The 22,792-nt window shown below is 38.3% G+C and overlaps 3 protein-coding genes, 1 non-coding gene and 1 pseudogene across 4 annotated transcripts; 3 read left to right on the forward strand and 2 right to left on the reverse strand.

Moving 5' to 3' along the window:
* Window positions 1-124: 124 nt before the first annotated feature.
* LOC126803961 (protein DETOXIFICATION 35-like) lies at window positions 125-8,765 on the reverse strand (annotated as a pseudogene).
* Window positions 8,766-9,369: 604 nt separating this feature from the next.
* TRNAM-CAU (transfer RNA methionine (anticodon CAU)) lies at window positions 9,370-9,441 on the forward strand. The gene has a single exon. It is a non-coding gene; the product is annotated as a tRNA-Met (tRNA).
* Window positions 9,442-9,872: 431 nt separating this feature from the next.
* On the reverse strand, window positions 9,873-13,875 carry LOC126803963 (putative glucose-6-phosphate 1-epimerase). Its single transcript, XM_050531705.1, has 9 exons — window positions 13,587-13,875; window positions 12,973-13,381; window positions 12,727-12,801; window positions 12,113-12,169; window positions 11,861-12,024; window positions 11,203-11,337; window positions 11,003-11,105; window positions 10,569-10,668; window positions 9,873-10,119 (listed from the first exon to the last, which is right to left on the reverse strand). Exons 2-9 carry the CDS (start codon window positions 13,081-13,083, stop codon window positions 9,911-9,913), a joined length of 954 nt encoding a protein of 317 aa, XP_050387662.1. The 5' UTR covers window positions 13,084-13,381; window positions 13,587-13,875; the 3' UTR covers window positions 9,873-9,910.
* Window positions 13,876-15,609: 1,734 nt separating this feature from the next.
* Window positions 15,610-16,359, forward strand: LOC126803973 (uncharacterized). Its single transcript, XM_050531714.1, has one exon. It carries the CDS (start codon window positions 15,610-15,612, stop codon window positions 16,357-16,359), a length of 750 nt encoding a protein of 249 aa, XP_050387671.1.
* A 2,632-nt stretch (window positions 16,360-18,991) lies between these two features.
* LOC126803986 (ubiquitin-conjugating enzyme E2-17 kDa-like) lies at window positions 18,992-22,024 on the forward strand. Its single transcript, XM_050531725.1, has 4 exons — window positions 18,992-19,176; window positions 19,977-20,104; window positions 21,148-21,252; window positions 21,619-22,024. Exons 1-4 carry the CDS (start codon window positions 19,107-19,109, stop codon window positions 21,760-21,762), a joined length of 447 nt encoding a protein of 148 aa, XP_050387682.1. The 5' UTR covers window positions 18,992-19,106; the 3' UTR covers window positions 21,763-22,024.
* The last annotated feature ends 768 nt before the right edge of the window (window positions 22,025-22,792 follow it).

The following is a 22,792-nucleotide window of genomic DNA, read 5'->3' on the forward strand; positions in this document are numbered from 1 at the left end:
TAGCATTGCATTTTATCATCACTGCTCTCATGTGCCTTGACTGAAAGACATGTCCGGGCACATACAACCACAACTAATAACATATGTCCGGGCACATATAGATGTAGTGCCTTCATATAGATTAAAATTGACTACATGCGAAAATTAAGATGTGCCCATTGTTCTTCTCAATCAGAATATCAGATGCTCTCTAACGATGCGTTACTACTTGTTCTTCTCCAGTCCATTGTTCCATTCTTATTGAAGCTTGTTCTACCTGGAATTTAAATTTAAATTATAGATTCAATCATTTGCTATAGAGTATTGACCACATACAAAAGTTACGGGATCTTAAGATACTGTAAATTCGATGTAATTACCTCTTTGTTCCAGTTGGTTTTATAGACAATGTAGGAGAGGATCAGTGTCTGCAAGAATGTCCCGAAGATCATACCTAGCCAAATTCCCTACAACCAAACGATGAGGCATCAAAGTATTAGTCATACTAATTCCTTGTTTGTGTCAGCAAGATTTCTTAAGACTTCAGTAGTTAGCGTAAGTTTACCTCCACTCTCAAACCTGTTCGATAGCCAAGAAGAAACCCGAGAGGTAGCTCCACAACATAATAACAAAACAGGTTTATGTAAGCTACCAAAGCTTGCCACCCTCCCCCAACAGCAACACCTGCAGAAGAAAAGAAAAGTTGGCATTCCTAGTTCTTCAAGGAGTGATCTCCACATTAACACAAAGTTTTACCTGATATAACCGGCTAGACACTATTAAGCACCATTGTAACACTAAGAAGAATTGCTAAACGTGATACGGCATGCTGCAGGTCTTTGCTGCTGGTAAACATGATGGCGAAATGGTCCTTAGCAGCGAGGATAATTCCCCCAAAAAGAATACCAATGAGGAGAGACTCAACTATGGTGACAATGACAGAGTATTTTGCAGCCCTTGGACGTGCTGATCCAAGCTCATTGGAGACTCGAACGCTACCAATGAAGTAAGTTGTTGATCGAGTTGATGATGATATATAGAAAATAGGAATTGGTAAAGAACACTTCCTTGCCTTATAGCTGCATTGACCCCCAATGAAAAATACACCTTCCCATCCATTCACATACATGCTAGAAGCGAAAAAACATAACAAGGTAGATTCTCATTTGGTAGAGAATTAAGCTATAGGTAGAGATCCCAGAAGTGTTTAGATATGACCTTACCATATTGAAAGGGAGCCAACAGCTATAACAGGATTCTCAAGGTGTCCAGTGAGAACAATTATGGTCATGAAATACCAAATCTCTAGGAAAAGCATTACAGCTGAAGCAAAGGACAGTTTCGCAAAGGCCTATAACTCCTTGAAAGCTGACGATGAAAATCCCTTCCAGCCATCTTTGCACCAACCTACTACATATACCACCTGAGCCAATGTCATAACCCAGGCTGAGACATTATAGGCTGCAGCTGCACCAGTTGTCCCCCAACCCAAAACTTTGGTGAAGATACTTAGGAGTCCTATGTGTACTAGGAGTGTTGTAATGCCAATGCCTGCTAGCACTCGTACCTTGCTCTGCGCCTGCAAGAAATTTTGAGTTGGGAAGTTAAGGGCAAGTGAAAACAGCTGAGGGATAGTTTGGATGGTGAACTTCCCGGCAAGGTCAGCAACGTCGTCTTCTTGCCCTAGAAGTTTTAAGGCTGGCCCTGAGTATATGTAGAGTGGTAGTAAACAAAAGCAAGTGACAAGCAGAATTATCCATGATCTTTGCAAGTAAACTCCTAGCATGCCTACTTTCCCAGCACCAAATGCCTGTCCACATAGAGTTTCAAGTGCACTCGCCATACCAAGCTGCAATTGTCATATATCATTCGTTACTTGATAGAGCGTTTTGTTAGAACGTCTATAAAATACCCTGAAAAACATCATCGTTAGTATAGAATAAGCAGAGATCGTTCAGTCCGGGGAATCAAAAGGGCCTCAACACTTATCATGTTATGGGGGATTTGGTTTGGATTCTATAACTACTACTTAAAATAAATCCTAAATTACTTATATACAATTGATCAACCACTCATCACATAACCAAAACACGAATTTTACTCAAGAAACATGTATAACACGTATAGAACAACATATAGGCAGCGACTTATTTCGATTATATCTAAGTCCATTTCAATTTCAATTTCAATTCTAATTAGAGTCCGAAGCGGTTCATTTAATCGTTACGACTTCTTAATTATTTAGAATCAACGAAGCGTTCAATCCTAAACATATGCTAAAAAGAGTTCAACATAACGAAGCGTTCTAGTTAAACAACAAAGTAGCACATAAGCACATTAAGTCGAATTGGAGACATGTAAGCAAGCATGGCGTCACTCATCTTGACTAAACATGCAAATTCCTAGAACTATCACAACCCTAAACAAGTATCAATAATTGAAACACGAAGCGCATATTCAATCAAAGAATACTTTGGTGAATGAAATCGCAACCTTAGGAGAACCATGGCCTTGGCTTCCTCAAGCATTGATTTAGATGTACAAATTCAAGGAATTAATTGAAATAAAACCTAAATTAATTTCGAAATCCTACTGCCCATAGATGCTACACATGACATACACACATATTTCATGAGTTCATGCAATCAAAACATAAAACCAAAGAAGTCTGAATTTATGTTCTTCATATATGAAACCGAAAATAACATCCAATGATTCATACAATGAATTCGAAATTTGCAGAAAATAAAAAGAAAGATTACAAGCCATGGATGAATCACACATTAGAAACCTTCTAGGATGAAGCAAGGATGAATTCGAATTGGTGGAGGAGGAAGATGAGCACGGCTTGGTGATGATGGATGAAGGTTTTTGGCTTGAATTTTCTGGATGTATTTAGGCAGCAATTCGGCTTTGTTTGTGAGAGAATGAAGATGCCAAATATGAAGGGAGGTCGTGCCTTATATAGAGGAAGGAGGAAGAGAGGGGTTGCTAGGGTTTTTGATGAGCTGATCCACTGTTTCTTTTTTTTTCTTTTTCTTCCTTCTTTTCTTCTTCTTTCCTTTTAATTGCCGGATGAACCTTCCCTCCTTTGAGGCTGCATACATCTTCTTTTTCATCTCATTCATAAACTAAATTACTTCTTTCCTTTTTCTCCTTTTATTTCCTTCTTCTCATCTTTCTTTCCTTGAATTATCTTTTCAAATCTGAAAATAAAAATCGAAATTAATAAGAAGAGATAATCTATTTCGAAACTTATGTCTTAATCTAGACATTTGTTGTCTTAAAAAGACATATGTAATAGATGAGCTCAACTAGATTAGGAAAGTTTCTAATTTGCAAAAAGGAAACTTACTAGAATAAGTAAGTTACTAGAACATGAAAGTTCATTTAGGAAAGTTTCGTAATAAGAGTTGGAGTTCAAGTAGGACTTTCCAAAATGGTACGTTTACTAGTCTAACAAGGATTCCTAATGCAAACATGACTCTCAAGATATCGCCAATGCGAACAAAACGTAGAAAGATGAAGACTCCTAATTCAACTTGGTTTCCTAGTCCTATAAGGATTCCTACTCAAACTAGGACTCTAGACCAATTCTTCGTTTTTAGCTCGTTTAAGCTTAAAAACACATCCATAACCGTCCTAGACTCCTATTGTGACTCAATGACTCGATATTACAACAATAAGGGCTAAGCAAAGTACAAATGGAGGTAAAAACATATTAAGAACGTAGCACAAAGTGCTCCTATCATTACTTCAGTGGTATATACCATTGAAAGTTTTCTTTGGGAAGATAAACCATTAAAAATGGGTACTCAATATGATGCAAATTCCTAATAAAATTGTTCACTATGCTAACTGCTGTTATGCATATGGACTTGATGAATAAAAAAACAAGACACTGATACCAAACTATTGAAATATGCTAAATCTGGTAATAGAACAATACAGCAATGTGTTATAATCTGAAAATGGTATCTTATAGATTTACATGAATGGATTAGATGTAGAAACTTCTACTTACCAGGAAGCCAAAAGAGAAATTTCCGATGAGTCAGGGATATTGCAATAGCAGAGAGCTCAACATTGCCAATATGCCCAGCAAAGATGTTTGTGAATGAGTTAATGCCATAGTTGCACATCATGTTAAAGATAATTGGCCCTGCAATCAACCAAAGTTTTTTGCTCTCCACAAAGCATATGTTTTTGGCATCTTTAAAGCTTCTCATGGGCTCATAATCTCCACCAGAGCCGTTTAATAATGAAGTAAGGGTATGGACATCAGCTGGTGCAGCTTCCATGGCTGAAAACGCATCATCAGTCATTGTTCCTTGCTTTCATGGTCAGGTAATAATACATGGAAGGATGATCTACTGATCTTAATGTCTGAAACTCCATCTGTTGGCGTGAATCATGGAGGGGATTGAGGGATAATTGTTGTTAAAAGTGTATGCTTTCTGATTATATATAGGATATCAATATGTATAGATCGATTGAGAAAGTTTAATATATTTTTCCTCTTGGTATCACAGCATGCTCTGTTTTTTCTGGGATTTTTTTGTTTTTGTTTTTCTGAGTTTGGTGCGAGCTCTGCTTGTACCTTCTGTTATTGATAAGATATAGGCCAGATACATCACTTGTTCTTCGAGGAATCAGTTGCATTTTTGAAGGAGGACACAAGATTGGTATCGTTGGTCGTACATGCAGTGGGAAGTCTACTCTCATAGGTGCTTTATTTCGTCTGGTGGAGCCATCTGGTCGAACTCGTCTATCGTTGGTCATACAGCCAGCGGTTCTCCCGTCCAGCGGTCCTCCAACGCCGCTCTCTCGTGAACTTCCGCCGCCGCCTCGTCTTCCCCGGATGCAACTCCAAGTCAAGTCCCGCACCTCCCTCAATCTGGTCCCGGTCCTCACCGCCAACATAATCGTCCACACAATCTGGTACGGCACGTGGCAGCCCCCCCCCCTGGAAGACCGTCCAGCTCTATACCGACCAGACTGGCCGGAACAAGTCCCGCGCCTACCTCTACCAAGTTCACCTCCGGCGACTTCTCCTCTGAAACCCTCAGCTGTCGCCACACCAAACTCCCCAGAGTCGCCCTCAGCTGCGGCCACGACCCAAACCACCTTGATCTGGAAACGGCACTGCCTTTTCTCGATCCTTCAGGTACTTTCCCGACCCGATCCAGCTCCAACCCGACCCGGACCAGATTTGATGGTCTTGTGGCCGGTGCCGGTTCATCGACGGTGCACGTGCACCTAAGACATGTTTATATAAGTTTTTTGGTAACAATACCTACCGCATCCGTAGCTGGTTGTAGCAAAATTGATATGACTTTCAATATTTCTAACTTTGTTGGTTTTGATACATGGATTATTGATTCGGGTGCATCTGATCATATGACTTATGACAAATCTTATTTTACCGTATTGTCTCCTCCACCAGTACCATATGTTACTAATGTTAATGGTGAGGCATTTCCCGTATTAAGGAAAGAGTCAGTTCGTATTACTCCCACCATAGAGCTTCACAATGTGCTCTATGTACCTGTTTTATCTCATCATTTGATATATGTTCCCCAATTGAACTCTGACGCTAAATGCTCTGTGTATTTTTTCCCATGTATGTGATATTTCAGGATCTTCTCACCGGGGAGTTAATTGGTCGGGGGTATTTGAGGGGCCGATTGTTTCACCTGGATCACACATATGCGGGGGAGAAACCAGGGGCCCAGTCTCGGACCGCTTTAATCTCCACTTCTGACAAGCTAAGTGAAGTTTGGTTATGGAATCGTCGTTTAAGGCATCCATCTTTTAGTGTTATGAAAAAATATATGCCTACTTTGTTCATTAGCGTAGATGAGTCACTTTTACGTTGTGAGAGATGTGTTTTGGGTAAGAGTCATCGATCTACTTATTCCCCTAGTACTTCTAATAAACATATTCTTCTTTCGAATTAATTCATTCTGATGTTTGGTGATCCTCCAAAAAGTCTACTGTGTCAGGGATGCGTTATTATGTGTCATTTATTGATGATTGCACCCGTCTTTCATGGATTGTTCTCCTCAAAACTAAAGATGAGGTTTTTCCCGCTTTTCAAGCCTTCTATACCACTATCCAAACACAATATAATGTCACCATTAGAGTTCTTCGTTCCGATAATGGGGGGGGAATATGTGAATCATGTCTTTCAGGAGTTCCTTAACACACACGGAATTGTTCATCAAACAACGTGTCCTTATACACATGAGCAGAATGAAGTTTCTGAAAGGAAAAATAGTCACTTACTTGACATGGCTCGGTGTATTCTTTTTAGTGCCCATATGCCCAAATACCTTTGCATCTCATGTCTCCTTACCCTCTTTTCATAATCTTCATGCCCGTGTTTTCGGTTGTGTTGCTTTTGTCCATCTTCCAAAACACCAGAGATCTAAGTTGGATGCCCGGGCCGTTAAATGTGTGTTTGTTGGGTATGGCGGACATCAGAAAGGGTACCGGTGCTATCACCCGCCTACCGGGAAGTACTATATCACTAAGGGTGTTACTTTGTTTGAGGACATGAGCTATTTTTCCTCTTCTGATACTGCTCTTCAGGGGGAGAATTCATATTTTGAAGAGTTGTATCATGGAGAGGGGGAGATAAGTAAGCCAATAGATATGGTGACAGGTTCTATTGAGATTACCAATGTGTCAGCTACACATGCACCACCGGATGATTCCGGCAGTGAAGTTACTCCAGAAATTCAGGTACTAGCAGATGACAACACAACTGCCCCTCATGTCTCTACACCTGACCAATGCTCTCCTGGTACGGAAGATCACTCATATGAGGTTAGTCATTCTATTGGGACTAATACTAGTGAGGCTAATAGTAGACAATATGTCTTGCCAAATAGGTTTACTCGGGGTCAACCAACAAAAAAATATGAACTTACCCTTCAAGCGAAAGTTAAGTATCATGTGGCAAATTTTATGTCTACCAAAATATTGTCTAAGTCATATGAATCATTTGTGAATCAAATATCTACTGTATCAGTACCTAACAAAGTGCATGATGCATTGAGAGATCCAAAATGGAGGAAAGCAATGGAGGAAGAGATGGAAGCATTACAAAAGAACAATACTTGGGAGCTTGTATCTCCATCACATGGCAAGAAGACTGTGGGATGTCGTTGGGTGTTTACAGTGAAGCATAATCCAGATAGGTCAGTAAGCCGGTATAAAGCACGCCTAGTAGCAAAAGGGTTCACCCAGACATATGGCATAGACTATGATGAGACATTTGCACATGTTGCGAAGATAAACAATATTCGGGTATTGCTCTCTTGTGCTGCCAACTTAAACTGGCCACTTAGACAGATTGATGTTGAGAATGCATTCCTTCATGGAGAACTTACAGAAGAAGTGTACATGGATCTTCCGCCGGGATATGCAACCGCTTCTCCAAGTAACTTTGTATGCATATTGAGAAAATTTTTGTATGGTCTTAAACAGTCACACCGTGCCTGGTTTGGAAGATTCTCACAATTCATGAGGAGAATTGGCTACAGACAGAGTAATTCAGACCACACATTATTTCTCAGACATCAGCAAGGGAAGGTAATAGCCCTAATTATATATGTTGATGATATGGTAGTTACTGGGAATGATACTATTAAGGTGGATAGATTACAGAAACAGCTAGCCACAAAATTTGAGTTGAAAGACCTAGGTACACTCAAGTACGTCTTGGGCATTGAGGTAGCCCGAGGAAGTGATGGTATCTATCTGTGTCAGAGGAAGTACATCCTTGATCTACTAACAGAGACCGGTATGCTGGATTGCACTCCCATTGATACTCCTATTGAGCAGAACCATCGGTTAACAAAGTATTCAGATCAAGTGCCGACTGAAAAAACTCATTATCAGAGACTAGTTGGACGTCTGATTTATTTATCACATATCAGACCAGATGTTGCATATGCAGTAAGTGTAGTGAGTCAGTTCATGCATAATCCAAGTGTAGACCACATGGATGTTGTTGTAAGGATTTTGAGGTACTTGAAGTCAACTCCAGGAAGAGGAGTAATGTTTTCTAATCACAAAAATATTTTTGAGATTTGTGGCTTCACAGATGCAGACTATGCTGGAAATATTACAGATCGGAAATCCACATCAGTGTACTTTACCTTTGTTACAGGTATTCTTATTACATGGAAGAGTAAGAAACAAAAAGTGGTAGCTCGATCTAGTGCTGAAGCAGAGTACAGAGGTATGGCTCAGGGAGTGTGCGAATTATTATGGCTTAGAAATTTGCTACAAGATTTGGGTATTAAGCCTCAGTGGCTCAGTGTACTATGCAGCTGTACTGTGACAACAATGCAGTTATTGATATTTCCCAGAATCATGTGCAACATGATCGTACAAAACATGTGAAAGTTGATCGTCACTTTATAAAGGAGAAACTAGACGCAAAAATCATCAGTTTTCCTTTTGTTCCTACAGAAGAGTAACTTGCCGATATGCTCACAAAATGAGTGTCTAAAAAGGCCTTTTATAATTCACTTAGCAAGTTGGATGGTTGATATGTATGCACCAACTTGAAGGGGAGTGTTGGCGTGAATCACGGAGGGGATTGAGGGATAATTATTGTTAAAAGTATATGCTTTCTGATTATATATAGGATATCAATATGTATAGATCAATTAAGAAAGTTTAATATATTTTTCCTCTCCATCATTGATCATTGGGTTTTGGCCTTGTTGATTAAATGAAGGTTCAGAAGAGGATGAATTACTAATCTTCATGGCTACTCAATTCTTTGTTTTTTGGAACGAGCATAACAAATATATATGGGAGCAAGAATAAATATTCATTAATCTACTACTTAATGCAAAGAGAAGGCTAATATTATTCAAAAGAAGAGATATTAACATTCTCCATGGCTGTAACTCTGCCTACGTGATAGATAGTACTGATTTTGAGGTTTGTTTTCTGGTATGCCAAAAGATGCATCTACTTCAAAACCTACTTGGTCGATTATTGTTTTGAAAGAGGGGAAAAAAATTAAGAAGATACTTGGTTGTAGACTTGTAGTTGTTGCTAATAGCAATCTCTCTAGATAATTTTGGTGACAAGTAACATCTCAAACCAAAGGTGAGCTAGATTTTTCTTGATTCATCTTGGAATGAATTTAGAGTTGCTTCAAATTTCTCATTGCTAATGAATGAAGATGTTGCTACGTTCCTTTCCTATATTACTAGGTGGATAATTCTCCCCCCGTGAAAACTAAGTGAGTCATAGAACTTGCACCATAAGCCCTAAACGAATTCATAACATAATGAATTAGATAGATAATGGTGGAAACAAATGTGTAGGTTAAGTAGGTAATGTTTCACCATGTTATCAACAATCAGAGTGGCGCAGCGGAAGCGTGGTGGGCCCATAACCCACAGGTCCCAGGATCGAAACCTGGCTCTGATACAGAGTGGCTTCCGATTTCTTTTTGTAATTTTTTTCATTATCTTCATTTTATGTAAATACTCATAATTTTTCCTCTTATTTATGCAGACTGGATTTTGCCCAGTAACTTGTATAAAATCAGTTGTCGTAATTCCTTCTTTGTATAGAATCAGTGTATCCAAAGCTGGATCAACATTACACTGCTGCAACATAACAAACGGTTTAAATTTCAGCTCCAACCAAAACCATTGGTAAAATTATTACATGAATATTAATAATTATTACAGTAAGATTGCAATTGTCTTTCGACCTCCCAATCTCCCATCCTATTAGATAGAAAGTGGAGGCCTCCAGTGTTTCATTACAGGGTCCCTATCCTAGTTCAAAGTTTAAAGAACTAGCAAAGCTACAACAGATATCTCTAAAATTCCACCTAGTAGCTCAGATGAACTAAAGCACTCTTTACCCTAGTAGTTTTGTACTATAATCTTCAGAAACCTCCCTTCTCAAGATCCAGGTTCTCAGTACAGAAACTCGATGGCACAACAGAAAGCTGCAACCTCCCTGTCCATTCCTCTCCTAGCTTCAAGGTGATGGGTTTTTCAATTGCCGCAGCATCCACACAAAGCATCTGTTTGTACTCCTCATCACCGAAATCAACCATGGATTTTGATTTCTTCTCCCATGGATTCCAAACAACTGAAAATGTGTAAATCAAGTTGCTTAGTAAGAAACTTGATATATGATACATAACTCCATGATACATCTAGCGTTAACCATGATACATAACTCCTTCAACAGTTCAACCTAAGGTTTTCCCTTTTTCCACAATAGTAATAAACATAAACGTATTTAATGCACAATAGTCCTTTAAAAAAAAAACACACAATAGTCACTGTATTCAACTGTTACTAGTTGTTGTTTTTGTAGGGGACTGTTACTAGTTGTTGTTTTTTTAGGGGACTGTTACTAGTTTATAACAGCTACAAAAATGAAAGAATACATACATTTAACCAACTGAAAGAAATATTAATTAACCAACCTGTCACTGTATACAACTGTTAGTAGTTGGCGAAACAACTATGATATCTATACTTTACATCTAACCAATTTAGAACAAATCAGAAGATCAACACATGCCAGCTTACCAACATCTGGTAGTCCTTCCTTTCTGATCACGTATGTCTGCTTTTTCTCATGATCAAGAATTGCAATTACTTTGCGTGAACTTAGATAAAGTCGATCAACCTGTCAGGAGAACAAATGTATGTTAACAATTACCATATAATGTTATAATCTAATCTTGTTCTTTTCTGTTTTAGATATAATGCGATTTTTAGGGAGTGAAACAGTATTTATCTTTAGTACCAGTTAAAGCCAAAGAGTGTTTAGAAATGACTATACTTTTTGTCAGACAATGAATGGGGTACACATAATTAATAAGTTATTCAGTCACACAAAAGTTTTAGAATTCTGCATCTGTTTACCCAGCAAACAATTTCATTCTTGACACTGTAACTCGATTTTGGGTTTACTTCTTATATCACTAAGAGCCATTTCATTCAAGTAAACAAAAACTTACCTCTGATTCAAAAGTTATGGCATCTCCTTGTTCGGTGAAACGTTCTCTTTGACAAAGGTTGTCTAAGTAGTCACATGTCTCCAGCCCTTCAATCCTCACCTCACTATGAAGTCATATCCAGAAAATTAAACATTTGATTAAATGGACTTACAGAATGAAAAGGCAGAGCAATCACTAATTCAACCAAGAGTGCTCTATACCTTATGTCAGAAACCAAAAAGTAGGTGTGGTAGGCAAAAGAGAAACTAAACAACTTGCCATTGACATTCCTAACTCGCGAAATCAGGGTCAGATCTCCATTTATTGCAAGAGACACCCTTAGGCGAAATTCAAAACTGAAAATAAATGAAACATAAAAAGAATAAGATGAAGGTTCATAGCAGATTACCACTTGAAAATAGATAATATAAGAGGAAATTATATAATATATAGTGCAATAATGCTTTAGTACATAGATTGGCTCCAAGCTACTAAACCAGTCCACTACATAAAGTTGGTCTACGGTTATACTGAGTTGGTGTAGATTAACCTATGGCTGCACTGATGCACCTAGGGGCCCGTGTGTGTGTGTGTGACAAGAGAAAAAAGTAGTCCAGCAGCTTTCGTCAGCATATCTTACCTAAGGGAGCAGAGGCACAAAGATCTCCACAGAATGCAAATGCTCTTATGATAAACACTGTACTATGAAGATTTTAGGAATGGGCAATACCTCTAACATCACTAAATTGTCATTCGAAGTTTCTATTATAATCAATCATACAAAACTAGCATAAATACAAACAATGCGTTAAGTGCCCCATTCTCTAATGAGAAAGCAAACATGCAGATTTATCTAAGGAATCAGCACTGAGCTCGTACCTGTGGGGCCAGCATTTCAGGTCCTCTTCCGATGGTTTAAGTAATAGATCAACAAAAGATTTTCCATAGGAATCATTTGGGTGAAGCACTGGTGGATTATCATCAACTGCCCAGACTTTGTTTCTTGCAAAACCATGCATTTCTAAGGATCCACAGTTCCCAAACTTCAAAAACATAAAGTACAGAGCATCAGTGAATTTCGGTATTTTGAGTAAAATATTATGATAAAAATGTGAAAATAACTAAACATACCTGCGGGAAACAGATGGGAATTCCTCCTCGCATTGCTTTTGGGGGCTTGAAGATTGCCTATAATTAATCAAATATGTCAATAAACTATCATCTATTCCTGTACGAGGTGTGATACATTTTCTACTATCATTATAACTATGATCACATTCTGTAAAAGTTCACCCTCTAAAGCTACCGTATCAGATGCCGGATGGTAAATTATCTTGTCAGGGTATGACTTAGCACAAGAAAGTAGATGCATTGAAAATCTGGACCAGCAAAAGTCTAATTAGAACATCACTAAACAACTAGCGCAAATTGGAAATTCCCACAATAGATTTAAATCGAGTCAGCCAGGTTTTAAGTCTTCATCAGTCAACTACAGAACCTAAAAGGAATTGACCAGTCAACCAATATGAAGCCGCGGTAGTAAACACAAAGTACACCCCAACCAGAGAGCTGAAGTTCATAGTTAAAAAGTGTAAAGCGCCTGAAATTTTGTTTGTAAAACTAACATATTGATACAACTCATACAAGCTCAAGAAATAATTTCTTTTCAGATTTATGACAACCACATAACTCAAAACAAACAAACAAAAGTTTATAACAACATTGTCAGAATTTAAAATTTATACCTTACTACTAGTGAATAGAAATTCTTCTCCATTCTCATTCCTCCATGATGTGACCTGTCCTCCATGCAAGCTAACCTATATTATCCAGAAGAAACATTATTAAATCCAAGCAATTAAATACTCCTATTATCAGAACCGATCCAGTGATCTACTCAGTATAAATTTTAGCAATTTAAGAATATTCTGTAATTTGTACTCAAGGCTTAAAAAGAACCAATTCAAAAGGAAAAAGAAAGAGATTCTCACCTGCGCTGAAGCTCCTCGTGGGTTTCGAAGAACAACTTGTCCAACCCCATTCAAGTCCTTTGTAATCTCAACTGCTGCCTTACAATCCCAGACTGCTGATGAATGCCCCATTTTGAAACAATCACACACAGGCTAACCTCTTCAAGACTCTAACTTCAGTACCTCGATTCTCTCAAAAACAAACGCAATGGATTTGAAAGGAGTAGATGACCACACACTGAGACAGTGAGAGATCTAATGACCAAACAACTATAAAGACTTCGACCAAGCTGCAATTTTTTATTCAAATGATAAAACCCAACAAGCAATTCAAGCTCCCAATCTCAATCTGCCACAATCTCTCAGATCTGAAAATCTCCAGAACTAGATAAACCTAAAATGCTAATGCATGTGAAAATGCCTTGAAACCCTGCACAAGAAAACACCAACACCAACCTATAATTCAGTAATTCACAAATGCATAAAAGAAGTACTCAGCCACTCAGGTGCTTTGTCATGTACTTCCTAACTTCCAAGTTATCAAAAAGAATAGAACCCAATCTTTTAACTGTAACATTTCAAAATCCCATCAAAGGAAAAAAGAAAAAAGAATTCAACTTTATCAAGAACTGTACCTGTAATTTCCCTAATTACCATAAAAATCCAAACATTAAAAAAAACCCACCACGAAGATGAGTTGATGACCATAAAAGATAGATTCTTTGGGGCATAGGCATCTTTAAGTACATCACAGATGAACCAAGAGACCTTAACCCTCAAGCTAAAAGTGTTAAACAATGCCCCATTGAAGACCTTCAAGGAGCACAAAAACAGAGTACGTGGCCAAGTTTTGAAGAAACGGAAGCATTCAGTGTTAATGACTGAACAAATGCTTGAAGGGAACCCAAAAGGAGAGGAGAAAATATATAAAAGAAAAGGTGAAGGGCGTGGAAGCGTGAGAAGAGGTGCATAAAACTAGGAAATGAACATGTGTGATAAGGAAGAAAGGACGGTCTCTGTACTTTGGTATGGCTGTTGCAGATTTAAGACGTGGACATACGAGAAGTAGTTCACGGCAGGAATTTCGAGAGTTGAGATTCCATTCAGTTTTCAATTGTAAATTGCATGACTATGGGCCAACGATCTATACAATTCTTTTCAGTGAAAAACCGATCACATTAATAATACGACAGTAAACAGTGAGATAATTCAAAATTGAATTAATTTTTTTAATTAAATCAGAATTTAAACCAATTCATGCGATCAAATTACTATTGCAAGTTTGCAACTGAACTACACAATTTTTTTTATTTGAACGGGTATGTTGCGGCTGGCCTTAAGTTTTCATTAATAAAATTGTCGAATATAAAAAGGGGAAGGGGAGACGTAAAGTCTAAATCTTTTATTATAAAGACCCGAAATAATATCAGAAGTATATACAAACAAATACTCAACAAAGCACCAACTAGCAAAGAAAATTATTCTAATAGCGTCTCCATCTGTTTTAGAAAAACGGTGACATAACTTACATAACCTAATGTCTAATATCACACAACTTAAAAACACTAAATCTTACGAAATTACATATGTAGGTTTTGGCTCTGGTTCCACTTTTTGTTAGTATCAAACTGAATCGCGCCACATCATATATGCCTCATTTGGTTTCTATAAAAGATGTGTTGCTGGCTTAGTCAGGGCTCTAGTTTGGGTTAATTCTTCTGGTTATTGTTGTCTCCGGGTGTGATGTTCACTTGATGCCGACGATATCTTGCAAAGCGGTGACGGTGAATATTATCTTGCTTGCGGCAGTCAACCTAGCGGCAAAGGCTGATGAGGTCTCTTTAGAATCGGATTATGACACAATTGGGTCACTAGATATTGTAGCTTGTTTAATGTTTACCTTCTCATGTTTAGCCTTTTCTTCTTCTTTTTCTTTTTTAGGAGATATGGTCCAAATCTTTGCGAGACTTAATTATTCTCATTATCTTTAGTTGTTCAACGATTGAAGTCTTTAGGCGACTATATTACTGGTGAAATAATTTAGTTTGAGAGGGTTCAGCCTATAGTTTCTTTTTGTCTCTTCCGTGTAGTACCAACCAATAGAGGATCCCACTACGTACGTCTACGTGATGAATGTTTAACGAGTGGAAATAGTTTATATGTGATACTGTGGGTACTAGCTTTGGTTTCTTAGATGGCAACACAAAGGTATATAATGACATATTATGCTCCGATAAATATAGTTATCCTCACAAACTCGTAATGAAAAATTGGCAGAGAAGCTTGCCGTTGACGCCATGTCATCAATTAAAACGACGTGCGTGAATCTCGCGCTCAAATTGCTGCTACCTTCTCATTGTCATCTCTTTCATAAAAATTTTACCACCTTCTCCTCCATGATCCGAATTCCTGAAACTCAATTCTTCCTTTTCAAACCTGAATCCACATTTTCTTTTCCCCTCCCTCTCCGAGCTGATTTCATCTCCAAGCAATATCATTATCCCCTCATGTTGTTGTGCTTTGTTTATATTCCCTTTTACGATCCACATCATATCCAAATGGTGGAAACTCAAGCCATCATTCGACCCCTATTCGTGATCGATTGCCCACTGTTTTGAGCAAATCCACAAAAGAAGCTAGGTTTGGTCTGAGGCCTAAATGGCCCAGCCATCACCAGTAAAACCGGTGCTGAAGAAGCCACCGGGATACAGAGACCCAAACCAGCCGCCTAGACCGATTCCCGGCCAGAATCCCCGAAAACCGGTCCCTCTCCCACCCTCATTTCAGCCGCAACCGAAGCCCCGGCGTAGCAGCTGCTTCCGTGTCTTTCTTTGGGTGTCTTGCATTTTAATCCTTGTGATCATTGTCGTCGTTGCGCTGGCTGCCGGAATATTCTTCCTCGTATTCGATCCGAGACTGCCTCTGGTATATTTGCGGTCGTTTCAGATACCTCTCTTCAACACCACTGTGAAACCCGGAGGGACTTTCCTCGACGCGTGGACAGCTCCCGGGATGGACGTGAAGAACCGTAACAGTAAGTTAGACATATTCTACTCAAGGGTGCATGCCTACGTAAGTGTCGGGGACCCGAACGACGTCGGGTTGGTGTTGGGGATGAAAGAGCTGGGAGGGTTTACGCAGAAGTCAGGGAACACGACCAGTCTTAAGTTTGATTACGTGGTAAAGAACCGGCAGCTGAACGACGCGGTGGCCAAGAAGCTGTTGAGTCAGTATGTGGCGAAAACGATGAGAGTTGGGGTGGAGATGAAGACGAGGTTGGGTTATGTGGTGAAGGGGTGGAGGATAGGGACGATCGATGTTGATGTGGTGTGTGGGGGTGTCACGATGAAGGAGATTCATGTCGGTAGTACCATGCCCAAGTGTAAAATCAACGCCTACAAATGGTAAAGATCGAGTACGTTCTATTTGCATGTAGAGTTAAAGTTATCATTGCTTCTTAACTGTTCAAGATACTACTAGAGGATCATATAGCCTCATGAAATTAGTTCCATGATTCCATTAAGGATCATATAGCCTCAGTAGATTAATTAGTACAGTGGAGTCGTATGAACAAATTAGTTTAGCAACTCAATCTGGCTAGCTTCGTTCGTATATTTTCATTGCAAGGTTGTTCTTGTGTTAATTAGTACGTACACGCACAGAACTTCCAATGAACTATGCAGACATAGTTTTAGGGTAATCTGAATCAGAGAATGATCTATGGTTTTAACGAGGAAGAAAAGTTACCGGCGTATAAGTTCGATTCTATGAGTATGCGAATATTATTCGGAGTTCAGTATTTGAGGTCGATAGGTTACAGATTATATTTGATCATGCTTATATTACTCAATGTACATATATATTCATATATTGGTCAATTCTTTTCTATCTGTGTGCGATAGTAATACCGGCCCACATTGATAAAAGATGAAGAGAAGGGACACTAAAAATTAAATTGTTAATCTCATGCCATTACAATATATAAGGACGTAATTGTTAGCTAAATTAGTTTACCAGATGACTGAGATGAGAGATATGTCTATTATATATGCATTTTGAGGATACAACGTACGTACTATATATATGTGGCCTTTTCATTTCGTATCTTAAAATTGAGTATTACGAATGAGCTTGCTTTTATGATTGCAGGATCCGCATCCACTGAAAAGGTTACTGAAATCTGAATGCATGGATCATGGTAGTATACGAAGAGATTATTTGTTCAGCAAGGTGGAATGCTGGATGCTACCACATTAAGCAGACATTTATACCCGAAAGAGTAAAAACAGGATTTCCTGGTCATCTGTGTGTGTGTGTGTATATAACGAGCCGTTATTCTTTGCTACAGAAAAGAATTGAAGGGGGGTTATGTCGACATGTCGCTAATTAATTAAGCTTTGGATGCTACTGATCCGTGCATTATGGCAGTATCAATTTTAAACAGGGATTTGAAGGTTTGCGTTTTGATTTCTATAATGCGATTGGTCGGACTTGGATAAATTACTTTGCATTTTTATTTTTCTTTCATAGAAATAAGTAAAGATTGTGATGCCGTTGATAATGAGGCGGGGGTGGTCTCTCCACATTCTGTGGGAGACTTGCCATTTGTACATATTGTAAAAGAAACAGAATATGAATATGTGATCAACAGCATATAAGGTGTAACATTCTTTTTCTCCTATGCCTTTTGTAAAAGTAAGGTGTACCATCTTCTTAATTAATCATCTATTAAAGTTAAGTAGGTGGTGACATCAAAAGAGTGGCTGCATGCACATATGCCTACCAAAAGAAAAGAAGCAAAGTCGACAGTGATATCATATCTGCATTGTGTTTCAGTGATGCTTTGTGGAATTGCGGTGCATGCATGCTCATATATATCTGCACTGTTTTTCTTCTTGCACTGAGTCCCACAGACCGGTGTTTTTTCAAGTGCTAAAGATGTTATTGGTAACTAAAGTTAAGTAATTATTAATTTCAAGTCTTTCCTATTAGTATAGAAGTGTGTTAAAATTTGGAGCCTCAATATCAAAACTCGGGGAGGAGATCACCTATCTCAAACTTCTGAGTTCTAATTAATTGTGTCACTGGCATAATACTGAGATGCATGCCCTCCCATTTATCGATCTGAAGCTTAACTCGATCAACTCAAAACAACCTTTTCATTTATCAAAATAAGAAAAACAGATTGGTTTATCCTCTTTTGTTCTTCCTATGTATGAACTACAATAATTTAGGAAAGATGACATGTTTTTCTTTAACCAAAACATCAAGCGTGTGTGCCCTCCTGAAGAAGCTAGCTAGATTCACGAGATAGAGAGCGATTGTCATATACACTGATCAGCGACTTAGTTTAACGGAGTATTTTGACAAAGAGCTAATGGAATTGAGCACTACACTAGAAGGAATTTGAAAGATTGGAGAGTTTTTCCATGTAATCGGAATGTAAAAGATCTAAAAGATGTTAGAGGCAAGTACATGGACTATAATAGATTTTTTCAACCCTTAACAAAGAGCACTCTGCAGACGAAATGACCACGGGGCAAAAGCCTCTCAAGCATGATAGCCATACATTTTACTCACCAAACAAACGTCAACAAAAAACTCTTATATAAAACGAAGTTTTGTAGACAAAATCCATTACCAAATGCTTCTCATAATCATAAAACCTATAAATGAAATAGGACAGGGCGGTTTTCTACGATTTAGGCTGCTCCCATGACGCTCTCGGCATAAGTAGCTAGTTAGCTACATTAGCTATGACGCTTTCGATCTGATCCGACCCGATCCGACCCGACCATCTGATGTGGGTCAACTACTTTCCCCGCTCGTCAACATCCCCTAGGGTCCCACAGAATAAGCCAGTCCGCCAATCCAAACTCCAATCTCACCCGTCAAATACTCACCACCAAACCAAAGTCATCAGAATCAACGGCTAAGAACCAAAGAATCAGTTGGAATCTCCCTGTGAATCACATAGTGTCATATACGTAGTACGTATTATATTCTTTCTCATCCTTCCTCTAAAAATCATTGCGCACTTTGGTCAAAGTGCCACTTCTCTCTCCCTCTTCTTCTTCTTCTTCTTCTTCTTATTCAGTTCTTCTAAGTTCTGTCTCCTTTTAGATCCGCGACACGATCTACTCGAAGCTTCTTCCATGGCGTCAAAGCGGATCTTGAAGGAGCTCAAGGATCTCCAGAAGGACCCTCCAACCTCATGCAGCGCCGGTACAATCTTTTTCTTATTATTCAGCTTTTGCATGCTCTTAGTAAGTTTAGCTTTTTCGTGGCTCCAAGTCTCTTCCAAAGCTCGATCTATGAATTTTCTGTTCATCTTCTTAAGTTTTTCGTAGTAAAGTAATACAAATATTGGATTTTGTTATGGATTGATTGGACTTTCAGCTTTGTGGGGGTTATGTTTTTGAAATGATATATGTGTGGTACGGTTTAGCAAGGAGTGCTGTTGATTAGTCGCGAAGATTAGGCGAGCTGTGAATGTTAATTATAGGTTTTGTTGAACTTAACCTTGTGTGTTCATTGAGAGAGGAAAAGGTGAGAGCTTGTTTAAATCTTTGGTTTTATAATGTGCTGACCGAGATCGAGTTAAGGAATAATTAGAGTCGGTTTGATTGTGTATAGGAAATTGCAGCCGACACTGTAATTTATCATAGCTCATTGTATTTGACCGCAATATGATCCTGCATTGTTGACTTGGGGACGGAGTTTTGTGAAGCTATCGTGTGTTTCTGGATTTCTAGCTCTTACGTTGTCTTGGAGCTCAACCGAACTACAACCAAAGAAAATATCTTATTCCAATTTTTTATTTTTATTTCTAAAATCAATTCAACTAAGAAAGTACTTCGAAAGAAAGCTATTTTCTTTATTTTCGATTTAGATCAACATGTTAGAGCTGGTTTAGAAGCATTCATTTACTTGAAATTATAGTAGTTAGTGTTATATTATACTTGGAAGCAATAACTGTGTGATATGAAACTATATTGAGGCTCACTGCTTGTAATTGATGACAGGGCCTGTTGCTGAAGACATGTTTCAATGGCAAGCAACAATAATGGGCCCTCCTGATAGTCCTTATGCAGGGGGTGTCTTTCTAGTTACCATTCATTTCCCTCCTGATTATCCGTTTAAACCACCTAAGGTATGGCATTAATTTAACTCTTATGATGTTAAAGCTATACCAACTGCACTTTTAGACCCAATCAATGATATTACTTAAATTATGATAGCATCAGAGATATATTGCTGATAGTTTGATTTCGGTAAAGAAGATGACTTGTATCTTAATGCCACCAGCTTTTTGGAAAAGTGCCAATTTTGCTTCAAACTCGATTGAGTGTACTTTTGGAACTAGGACTGTCTTATGTTTTTAAGATTTTGTTCAATGTTGTACAGAATCACAAATCACAAGTTCATACCTTACCGCTATAAACGTCTATACATGAAGAAATTTATCAACCTAGTATTATTAACAACTATAATAAGCCACGCTGGATACCTATCAAGAACATAACTGCTGTAAAGGAGAGGTTTAGATATTTGACTGCTGAGGTTAATACCATAGGTGGATCAGGTGGTGATCGATCTACTCATTGGGGTTGGAGTTTTGTTTGCTTATTGTTTCTCTATTATTGAAATAGGTAATGGAATCTGATATTTGATCTGGGGGTTCTCATTTTTGTTCAAACTTCAAAAGAGGTCGGTAAAAGAGTGAAATGTTACTGATTGTTTTTGTTCATACCACTAAGTTTAGTATTGTCCGATTTTTTCACTGGAATACAACTTTGTCCTGGCTACATAGGCAACACCATTTATCTTTGTATAAATATATAGGTTCAATACATACACATAGCGTCAAGTCGGGAATACTGGCTCTGGTCTGGTACCAAGTCGGGAAACCTTAGTGTAGAGCTAACCACCACCTAATGTATATTTTAATCCAACTCTGTACAACTTCGGGCTTTGCTTGATTATTTCCTCAAGAAATAAGATCAATTTTGGATGGCCTTTAAATTTTAGAATCAATTGCAGGTCCTTATAAATTTAAGGAGAACTTAAATATTGGCTCTTTGTATTGCAATTACAATGGCATGTCATATGTTGATTTGTTACAAATGCTTTAGCTCAATTGTCTTATGAGCTACTATAATGACATTCATTAATCGTCACTAAAATGTATTGCAGGTTGCATTTAGGACCAAGGTCTTTCATCCAAACATCAACAGCAATGGAAGTATCTGTCTTGACATTTTGAAGGAGCAGTGGAGCCCTGCTCTCACCATATCCAAGGTTCTGATCTCATAGTTTTCTTTATTTTTTAAATATGGACTAGTTTACAATGTCCGTAGTCCTGAATAAACATGGCCAGGGGATTGTGATTACTTTGAAGTTCCCATAACTGCATAGTTTCTGTGCTGAAGTCCAGATGTTAGTGTCTGATTTAAATACTTTCTGAAGCATCATTTAAAAATTAGGTTTGGGTTACTGAAAAAATTTATGATTAGATCTTCATCTGGATTTCCATCAAGGACATATGCCACCTGGGAAGTAGCGATGACTGTCATTTGTTAATGCATAGTAGCTTTACACCCTGTTGGCTCATTTGTATCTGCCGGTTTTTAAGTGGGTGGGAAAGGTTTGTGTTTCCTTTTTCAGGTGTTGCTATCCATTTGTTCCCTATTGACGGACCCCAACCCGGACGATCCCCTGGTGCCGGAAATTGCTCATATGTACAAGACAGACCGGTCAAAATACGAGACAACTGCTAGGAGCTGGACCCAGAAGTATGCTATGGGTTAGTAAGTTGTGTGCCAACGACATGTAAGACACCAACATCGGGTTCCCTGTTTTGTATAATAGAAGCCTGGCGTGTGAACTATTGTAATAGACATTGAGGAATAGGTTTGCTTGTGCCCCTCTAAGATAATGGCAATGTGCTAGGTGGGTTCAAATGGATACTTATCTCAAAAAACTATGAAGGATCAGAAGTTGTTAAAGCTGGATGCATTGTCTATATATATGTAAAACTTGAAGTTTATTTACTGTTTTGTGTTCTAATGTACGCTACGCTAAAGTACTTCTAGCATTTGCATATTGAGGGTTTCTCATCTTGTTGAGGTTAAGCAGTTGCTTATATGATCTGGACTAAATATATGATTGGAGCTTTTGACTGAAAGAGTCATAATTCCCAGAGAATGACATTTGTTTACATTTGGCTCTGTCCACCAAATCAGGAACAGGCCAAACCAAATATCTTTGTCCTTCTGGTCAAAGTAGTACTAACAACGATAGTATTTATTGTGATTCATGAGCCTTATCTTTTCTATCCTACTTCTTAGTGTGATGCAAGCTTCATTTCCTTGGTGAAAAAGTGTCCTTGCTGTAAAATTTCATCATCTTCAGTCTGCATCCACATATTTCCTGACCTTCTGCATCATCACCACTCAATTTAGTAATTTACAGGTGTAGTGATAGAGTTGTACTACCTTTGGACTCCTCTGTGTCACTAAGCTGGCAGTAAAATCAAGTATCCCACCTGTCCAAGCTTGCTCTCCAAGTCTCATATGGTCCTTTCTACACTACCAATCTATATTAAATTCTTATCTCCAAGGAGATATTAATTTTTTGGAATTGTTTTATTTTATTTTTGATGCTTGAAGCAGATGGGTAAGAGCCAACTTTCCCATCCTCATTCAAAACGCTTTCTCATTTGGAGACCAGACAAACTGGTTTGCCTGCAAAAAAACAATCCCCTTTTGTGCTATATGGAATTATGCTCTTCCTTTAATTCTTGCGAGGGAAAAACCATTTTCAAATTAATTTCACATTA

Source organism: Argentina anserina, chromosome 7 (assembly GCF_933775445.1).
Source record: "Argentina anserina chromosome 7, drPotAnse1.1, whole genome shotgun sequence".
Taxonomy (NCBI): domain Eukaryota; kingdom Viridiplantae; phylum Streptophyta; class Magnoliopsida; order Rosales; family Rosaceae; genus Argentina; species Argentina anserina.